At 37.6% G+C, this 9,575-nt stretch overlaps 2 protein-coding genes across 2 annotated transcripts in view; one reads left to right on the top strand and one right to left on the bottom strand.

Moving 5' to 3' along the window:
- The window catches only part of LOC108672166 (cysteine-rich protein 1), a 19,595-nt gene extending 11,735 nt beyond the window's left edge, over nucleotides 1-7,860 (bottom strand). Inside the window, exon 1 of the mRNA XM_018159790.2 lies at nucleotides 7,820-7,860. Coding sequence (XP_018015279.1) covers nucleotides 7,820-7,845 — 26 coding nt within the window. The 5' untranslated portion in view covers nucleotides 7,846-7,860. The remainder of the gene's footprint in view (nucleotides 1-7,819) is intronic.
- The window catches only part of LOC108672164 (replication factor C subunit 3), a 6,953-nt gene continuing 1,450 nt past the window's right edge, over nucleotides 4,073-9,575 (top strand). The window contains exons 1-6 of the mRNA XM_018159788.2: nucleotides 4,073-4,256; nucleotides 7,123-7,260; nucleotides 7,577-7,742; nucleotides 8,105-8,304; nucleotides 8,628-8,746; nucleotides 9,317-9,485. Coding sequence (XP_018015277.1) covers nucleotides 4,170-4,256; nucleotides 7,123-7,260; nucleotides 7,577-7,742; nucleotides 8,105-8,304; nucleotides 8,628-8,746; nucleotides 9,317-9,485 — 879 coding nt within the window. The 5' untranslated portion in view covers nucleotides 4,073-4,169. The remainder of the gene's footprint in view (nucleotides 4,257-7,122; nucleotides 7,261-7,576; nucleotides 7,743-8,104; nucleotides 8,305-8,627; nucleotides 8,747-9,316; nucleotides 9,486-9,575) is intronic.

Raw genomic sequence — 9,575 nt, 5'->3', positions numbered from 1 at the left:
TGTGGAACCAACGTAAGTAACTAAGGAATTTCCCAGTTCAAATATTTATTGATTTATTACTATCAATTTCGAAACTCCACATATTTCTAAAGGGAGTTGTGATGAGACCATGGGGATGGGGCCAGGGGTCGAACTGTTGAGTTTAGACCATTACAACTTGCAAGAGGGGCCCAAGGGCCAAGGGCATGGGGCCTTGCGAAGGGTTAAGACTGCCGCACGGCGGTGGACCGATAAGTACTCACAATAATTCCCTGCCACCATGATCCAGGATACTTTACTGGTCTACATATAGGACTCAAAAATGAACTTGAGGGAGAGTCGAAAAAACTCTGCTTTGCCACTATGGACTAGATAAAGCTATGGAAAAATGTATGTTCAGATTTGAAATGCCTAGCTCCTTATCAAACCCGGTGGAAGTCTAGTAGCTAGTAGCTACTTCAAACTATCGCCAGTCATGAAAAGATCCGGTCAAATGACACGAGTTTAGATCTATGAACAAGGCACGAAAAGGGAAAAAATCGGCGACAGGCCACATCAGGCCTACATTTCAGCGCCGACATTATGTTATGTTATGTAGAGAGTCTACACTCTACCGTAGACATATTTTATTTACAAAAGTTTTTGCCCTCAAAAATTATTTTTCCATTAATTATAATGAAATTATTTCTGACTTTGTTCACTAACTATAGAACCCATAATAACTTAATCATTGTACAATTAGTAGGCCGTAGGGTAAACGCGGTATATTCCGACACATTAAGGACACATCGAGAAATGAAAAACTATAAAAAAATAACCATATGCGTTACAGCCGTTACTCAAGTTTTGTTTGCTTTAGGTGACTCTCAAAACACCGTAGTACGCGTCGGCAACAATGAAACATTACAAAATGTTGCCACATTTATGTAAAAGCCTTTAGAATGCAAACATACCAAATCCCTATATTCCGTCGCTGTGTGTGGCAATATTTGGCACGTGGTGAGGCGTATTCCGTCCGCGCTTCAAATTCTACTGATACGTAATGCCGTCATCCACCTTTTCGAATTCCGTTTGCTGTGTGAGCTGTATTGGAATACAACACGGCTTTGAATTAGAACACTAATGAATATTGAACACTACTTAATTACGCTTTTAATTAACAACTATTAAGCTTTTAATTAAGCAAATTTTAATTTTTGTACATAGCTTGGAACAATCTGTGTGTGTCCAATTCAAGTTGTGACGGAATTAGTTTTCATGTGTCTAAATCCATTTCTCAACTTAATCATCTATTAATTTATTTACCTACCACTTGAAATCAGCAAATACAAGTATACCTAAAGGATTCCTAATATATTCACAGACGTATTTAACAGTCTCAAACCATAATATTCTTCCTATACAAACTGTATAAAAATCTTCATCTTATTGGTAAGATAGCCGTCTTGGAAGACGGGTGGTGGTTATTTGGGGTTTGGAGGTGTTTCATTTAATTGGCCCGTTACAAGTTCCCAATATCTCTTGAGATTCCGTATGGGCAACCTTCCTCATTTCGTCTCTCTTGAATTCGAAGATTAAGTCCAACTTCAGCCTTTAGCACGACCCCAAGGACAGCAAACGAGGAGATTCAGCCCGACTATCAACCCAGCCACATCTTTGCTTTTACTTTGTCTCCGCTATGGAGTGAGACCTTTAGCATGCGACTCGCCTAGGTGGTGGCCTAGAGGCTCGAGGTGATCCGGGGCGACTGCAAGAGATGGTCTGCGTACGGCAGACTCATCTGGGCGAGAGCAAAGGAGAGGACCGGAGATTGCAGGTTGGTTGCACTTCTACTGAGGCTCAGAGTGTTGTGTGACTTGTAACTCCGGCCAGTTTCTCTAATGACAACTGTCTCCGATTCACTTCTCTCTCCCTAAATAATAAAACCCTCCTTGTCTTTCAACGGCGAACATATTTACTTTTATAAATTTATCTATGATTATAAACTAAGTTAATTTGACTATATATTCTTTGAGGTGGGCTGCACGAGACTTTGCGCGTCGGCTCCGCTGTGCTACCTGGCTGTCTCTCGCAGTCCAGGTGGAGCCCTTGTTCCCAATTCAAGAGAACTTCCATCAGGCAGCAGCTCAGACCGATCGAATTTCCTTCATAGATCGTTGTAAACTTCAATTCATCGACATTCTATTCTGCTTGAATAAAAATAAAAATATTTTTCGTTATTCTTCTACCGCCTAGGTGGACATTAACTGTTAATTCCTCTGAAAAGGGAAGTCGCGTAGTGAAGTTTTTGTACACAAACAGTTATTTACTATTTGGTAGAGCAAGGTCAACTGTCAAATTTGACACATTTTTCGATGATCTCACTGGGTAGCCAGACAGGAATATTGGGCAGATTTTTTAGAATACCACGGGTGAAAAGAGGCTCTTCAAGGGTGAAGTTGGAAAATTGCGGGTGAAATTTTCGTCCTCCTGTCTGCTTCTCGAAAATCGCGGGTGAGAATTTACTGTTGGGTGCGGGTGAGAATTTACTACTTGTGCAATTTTACGAAATCGCGTGTGAACAGCTGCTACCTACCGTCTCTCAACTTTTGAGCCGCCGAACAAGAGGTGCCGCGCCATAGACCAGCAAATTACCTCAAATCAGCCCTGGAGCCAACATCAACCTTCTAAATGCTATTGATATAGTCATCCTGGCAGTGGCACCTAAGCAGCTGTACTCAATTGACCCATCGTACCTCACGAACTTTAAACCAACAATGCTTCAGCTCACAAGCTGCTACTCCACATAGTTAACAGTTGAAACGTCGTTCTCCAATAACTTTCAACCGACACCATCACCTCAAAGGATTGGATCGTCGGCAAGCATATGTATATGATACTCGTATGTCAGATGGTTCTACAGGCAATTAAGTTGAGAACACTGGTTGTTGAGTCGTTACTATGGAGTTCTTAAGAAATTAATGCAGTAGTAAAATAGATAACAAATACAATACAAAAGTCACTTGTTTTAATCGTATAACATAAATAATCTTCAGAATACTTCAGGCCGGGTGGCCCTGCTGTTGTTAAAGCTCAAAGTACCAAAATTGGAGCAGACATGCGTGTGTTCGATACAGCTCTGCATGTGCGCCAGGGGAGCGCAGCCATGCACCACCAATTTTGTGCACCAATAAGCCCTGAATTGAACGCCTTGGATCTCTCCGGACATCCTCCAATCGGACGTGAACCACTCGGCTTTGTCTTCCTCCGTCCACGCATAGAACCTGCCGTGCACCACCAGGCCGCGGATCGAATCTGACTTCCGGGCATTGTTAAATTACGTAATTTTACGTTCACCTCATCTGAGGTTAGGTTTCAGATAGTATAGTTCTGTTCCAAAATTTATCGTCCTTCGACAAGTGGCCGTTTGACCGAAGGCTGGTTCGACCCACGGCCTAGATATGGATGGCTTGAAATGTTGAAGGCTACATTCCAGAAGGCAGGAATCATGATGGTCCATTGCATCCATGGCAGTGGTGGTCTTTGGCAGGCGACTCTGACATTCTATGCACAATTTTGTGATGACTGATGAAGTGATGATGCACTAATTTTTCGATAAGTGAAATTTTTTTTGCTGAGCAAGGTACATGTAATCAATATTCTTTGTTTTTAATAAATTTTTTTCCTAACTGGAGCCTTTGCTAACTGAGGTTCTACTGTAAATGCGTTTTTGGGGGTGTCCCAAGTAGCCCCTGGGTGGTGTCCCGAGTAGCCCTGCCGTGCGGAAATGGCCGCCATTTTTTTCTTGATTGAGGTATGCAAATTCCGCAAATAAAGTTTTCATGCTGACACTTGTCTGCCACTTTTTTCTAAGCAAAATTTTTTAATACAGCAAATATTTTTTCTACTACAGACCTTAGCAGAAGTAATTTTTCAAAATATAAATTTTCACCATTTTTTCAGGAATTTTCCAAAGCTAGTAAATGTAGTATTTTTGAACTTCCTTTATACTACATAGACAGGAAAAATGTTGATGTTTGTGCCACTATATTTAGTTTTGCAATATTCCAATTAGTTTTGCTACTAAAACAGTTTTACGCCATGTTGGAGGACTGTCCCAAGTTACCCCGCCCATCCCGAGTAGCCCTGGTCGATGGTATACAGTTGTACTGACCATTCTATTTCAGGTCTGCAGCAGCTAGAGTCTCAAAATGAGTCTGTGGATTGACAAATATAGACCTAAAGAACTGTCAAAACTAGATTACCACACAGAGCAAGCCCAGCACCTGAAGCAGTTGGTGAGTTATTGAAATGTTCTTCTAAATGATACCCAATATATAGTGTGTGTTTCTGCAGCTGATCATAAACTCTGCATAAACATTCAGAGAATAATTGGTTGATCTGTGAATAAATATGAATTGTGGACATTGAATTTACTAAAACTTACTATTAGACATGAATGAAGGTATTGAAAATTTGCTGGCTATTTAGATTTTTACAAAATTTTGTGTACAATAGAGCCTCAGTCCGAATCAAGAATAGGGCCTCAGTTTTGACTTTTGTTATATTTTAATATTAAACATAGCTTATGTAAAGATGTGAAGGGCCAAGCAATGTTAAGCAATTACTATAGGCAGGCTGTGACCTGGTTGCATAGGTGGGGTAGAAAACTGTTAGAGCAAGTTTGTTTTATAGTTTTGAATGGTCTTATGGATGACCCTCAATATCAATAGGCTTGATTGTGCGCAGCCTCTGGCTATATAAGGACCCTAAAATTTGCAACAAAAGATTGTTCTATTGTGGTTACCATCATGCCAGTACAGTCTGCAGCCATCTCTGCAAAGTTAGGTGACAACTCAGCCTTTAGGTGTCGGAAATAACGGTCGCGCAGAACTTCAAGATGTTCATACCAATACAACTCAGATACGTCAGAAATCTATGAGTAATGGCCATAGATTTGCTCATTTGTATGGTCAACATTTATCGCTACAGTTGTGACTTATTAGCCATAAGATAACACGAGAGAAAAAAACATTTTGGGCTGGCAATCAACACATTCATGATCAAGCACTGCACAAGAATTATATCATCTGTACTGTCATCAGCACTGCACGGTGACAGTCACTGGCAGTAGCTGTACAGTCATGATCATTAACAGCAGAAGCAATGAGCTTGGAGTAACATTGTTGATGAAAACTATGCCACTATTCAGAAATGCAGTCATTATAAAACAACCTATGATCAGACTGACCATGAGACATCTATATAAGCATGACAGGACAACTATGAAAAAAAAAAGACTGTTGGTATTGGGGATGCTCAGCTAGGGCTGCAGTACGGCCATAGTAAATAGTGCCTCAAACTTGTGCACATAGTATGGTTATTTGCAATTGTCGTGCCACTGAATGAAACTGCAATTTGTCAAAGTTTATGGTAAAATTAGGAGATTTTAGTGATGTAAACTTATAGATTCTCAACTTTGATTGTTTTTAGATTACCTCTTTTCCTTTACTAGAAATTTCTGTCAATGCATGATGTAAACTTGAATTTACTAGTTTATTATTAAACATACCAGTGTTTCATTGCAACCCTCTATGAGATTTTTGCCATAATCTATTTATTATGAAACCTTATAAATGCAAATAATCTGAGTAATGCCTAAGATGCCACAGTTCAAGTTGACTGACTAAATTTAAGCAATTGCCCATAAATAATAAAATTATAACAATGAAGAAGGAAACAGTCTTAAAATTTCACTCTAATAAAATTTTATCTTAATTGTCCCCAAAGGCCTAGTTGTGAATCAAAAGAATTTCTTCCATATGAGATGACGTTTATCATGTGTATGTATTCTGAACCATAAATGTTTAGATCTTTCTCAGCAATAAATACTTTCCTTATATATACAGTGGGGGGAAATAAATATTCGTACACTTGAAAAATCGTATTTTAATGTATGTAAGTACACAAACTTAACAGGTTAAAGTGATTTAAATTATGTATAGAGACACATGGTATTCAAAAATACTATCAAAAGAAATTAAATCTCAATGCAACAAAAAACAATGCAACATGTTCACTTTTCGGGGTGAAAAAAGTATTCGTACAAAACAATAAATCCGCATTATTTTAATTTAATACTTGGTTGAATACCCTTTATTCAGCTCAACAGACACCAGTCTATTTCTATACGTCTCGATCAATGATTTGCAGATGCTGACTGGTATTTTATACCATTCTTCTTGGCACACCACCTTAAGATTCTCAATGTTTGTTGGGGACCTTTTCTTTGATAGTATTTTTGAATACTATGCGTCTCTATACATAATTTAAATCACTTTTCCTGTTAAGTTTGTGTACTTACATACATTAAAATACAATTTTTCAAGTGTACGAATATTTATTTCCCCCCACTGTAAGTATACTTTTGCTTGTTAATTTTTTCATACTTAATTTGTAATAAGCAGCAATATATTTTATCTATTTTCTCTATAATGCAAGTCTGGCTTACATAATCATCACCATCACTTGTTTTGCATTATCTGTGGCCTTCATGACAGCTTTATTATTAATATAAATTTAGATTATTACATTCAGTTTGTTGTTATAGATAGCATCTATCTATAACGTAGATAGTTGCTATCTATAGATAGCAACTATCTTTGTTGAAGAATATTTCTTTCCTAGGTTATACATTACTTTTTTCCATCATATAAGAGAAGCTGAGGCTTTTTTGGTTTTTCTTCAGCTCATATTTGTCCTGTCCTCCCTTCATAAACTCTTAATGCTGACTTTTTTTCAGAGGTCTGACTTGCAAAATTCATGCTAGGCTATATCAACAGATTTAGAACTTTGTTACTATAAACATAGGGAGATTCACAGATTTTTGGTCTTAAAACCAAGTTCCTTGGTTTTTATGACTAATTTGGTTGACTTCTATAGCAATAAAAACCACCAAGTGTCAACTGTAATCATGACCAACTAATTTTTTTTGCATTTACTTGTTTATTTGTCATCACAACAAAATTAACTGTGCATAACTTGGACGATTGAAGCATCAATTTATCAAGATTGTATATATTGTTCATGTTACATTATTTCATTTAATACATGTAGCCTGCTTTTTTTGGCTGCACTCGATTATTAAATTTTGTTTATTTACAGGTTGATGGAGGTGACTTTCCACACCTGTTGGTGACAGGTCCTTCTGGTGCAGGCAAGAAGACTCGTGTTGTGGCACTGCTACGCCAGCTCTATGGGCCTGGCACTGAGAAGCTCAGGATTGAACACCAATCAGTTCTGGTGAGATTTTAGAGCTTCAAAATCCCTTTTTCAAAGACCAATTTTATAACATCCAAAATGTAGAGAAATTGACTTGCTGAATTTTCAGCCTAATTTACTGATGTGGTATCTGTATTATATCACCTGCATTGCTATGTTATTTTTTTTTTTTGAGGATGTATATATGTATGTATTACTTCAGTATTTTATACTTTACAGTATTTTCTCAAAGCCAAAATCTCAAAGTTTGTAGGAATTCCAGTCCACTTGGTTAATGGTTGAGTACATACACAAGTTTTTATTGCACTGTCCAGTTTTGATGTTTTCTTTTTTTTAGACAGCATCGAAGAAAAAATTGGAGATATCTACTGTTGCTAGCAACTACCACCTGGAAGTGAACCCAAGTGATGTTGGCATACATGACAGAGTTGTAGTGCAGGAGCTTATTAAAACACTTGCTTCTTCTCATCAGCTGGACACCGTTGGTCAAAGAGATTTTAAAGGTTAGCTTTGCAATTTATCTAAGGTTGACAACAAAAGCGATCATGAGCAATTTTGTAAATTCAATTCACAAACTTACCAAATTGAGCTGAAAAAAAACACCATAAGTCTGTTTTAAGTTGTTGCATTTCTTAATTTCTTCCTTAATCATATCTTATTAATTTTCATTGTTCAGAATATTTATTAGCACGTAATAATGAATCGATTTTGGAAAAATAATTTGATGATACCTCACTATTGCACATTCTAAATGCATTAATAGAGAAATTGTAAATCAGTGCCACTAAAATTTTTGAGTTTAAAATGTCGAGAAATTTTCAGGGATGCTAAATGGTAAGCTGTAATTGTTTATATCCTCTTTCAGTTGTTGTCATTGTCGAGGCGGATAAACTAACTAAGGATGCCCAGCACGGTCTTCGGCGCACAATGGAGAAGTACATGTCTACTTGCCGCATCATTTTGTGCGCTAACTCCACTTCTAAAGTTATTCCAGCTATTAGGAGTCGATGTCTTGTTGTTCGTGTCCCTGCTCCCACCAATGAACAGATAGTCTCAATTCTGCAGGTGTGTTTTCTGCTTCTCGGCTAATTTGAAATATACAATGCAGCAACTGCTTCGCTGAGTTTGCGTTCAAAAACCTGATTAGTTGTGGATCATTTCAGGAAAATTGTTAGCAGTTGTTTTTTGAAACGATTTTAAAGTTATTTTCTCCAATACTTCCAAAAAATATTAACAAACCTTTATGCATTGCAGATTAGTGAGAATATTCTCATTTTACGAGTTCCGCTACCCAATGGAAAGTACACTGCTATCATTATAAACGTATTTTTGAGCATTAACCAATCGCATTGTTGTTGCATTTATTTATCATCTTTTTTTTTTTACAGAATATCTGCAAAAAGGAGAGCTTGAATCTTCCAATTCAACTTGCTGAAAAAATTGCTGTGAAGTCTCGTCGGAACCTGAGACGAGCTATTCTTATGTGCGAAGCTTGTAAAGTGGAGAGGTAAGCAAGTGGCAAGACACGAATTTATCTTTGCACTTAATGCCTATCAGTGGATGAAGCTCTTGATCCAGGCTCATGAGGTCTGAAGTAAGACAACTTCTGGAATAGTACCAGTAATATATTTAATCCTTGCTCACGTGTCTGTCGATCGTTAACTGAAGATCATGGCAAGAGAAACAATTAATACTATAATTTAGTATAAAAGAAGAGATTTGTTTTGATTGCGTTTTCTATTATGTATGCCCCATGTTGGAATCTGCTAGTGCTCATTTTTTGTCACTATCTTTTCTATTGCGACTTGAAGTGCTGTTTCAGTTGCTCATCCTTGTAACTTAACAGGTGTCCAGCTTTAGTAACAAGTGCTTAGTATATCACTCAAGGATATAACTTATGTATATGGTTCTGATGATTTTATGATGGTATTGTAACTTGCAAGATGCATTATTGAATTGGCCACAATAACGGCAACCAATAAATCTTGCGTGGCTTCTGTATAAATATTAAATTTGCAGAATTGTGTTTTCAAAAATTTATGTATTTTGCGCTATTAACAATGAAAACATTGTGCAGTTATCCGTTTAGTAGCACGCAAGAAGTGTCTCTGCCAGACTGGGAGGTTTTTCTGCGCACCACCGCGAACATGATTGTCTCGGAGCAAAGTCCAAACAGACTTTTTGAAGTACGAGGGAGACTCTACGAACTGCTATCGCATTGTGTACCTACTAATGCTATCTTTCAGGTGAGTACCTTTAATCAGTACTTTCTCTTGCTACTGTAATCGAACTCGCTCTTGGAGGCATCAGTCCCTAGAGAACAAACGGTATTTGTG

This window comes from Hyalella azteca, unplaced genomic scaffold (assembly GCF_000764305.2).
Source record: "Hyalella azteca isolate HAZT.00-mixed unplaced genomic scaffold, Hazt_2.0.2 contig3150, whole genome shotgun sequence".
NCBI classification, from domain to species: domain Eukaryota; kingdom Metazoa; phylum Arthropoda; class Malacostraca; order Amphipoda; family Hyalellidae; genus Hyalella; species Hyalella azteca.
This window is presented reverse-complemented; position numbering and strand designations above follow the sequence as displayed.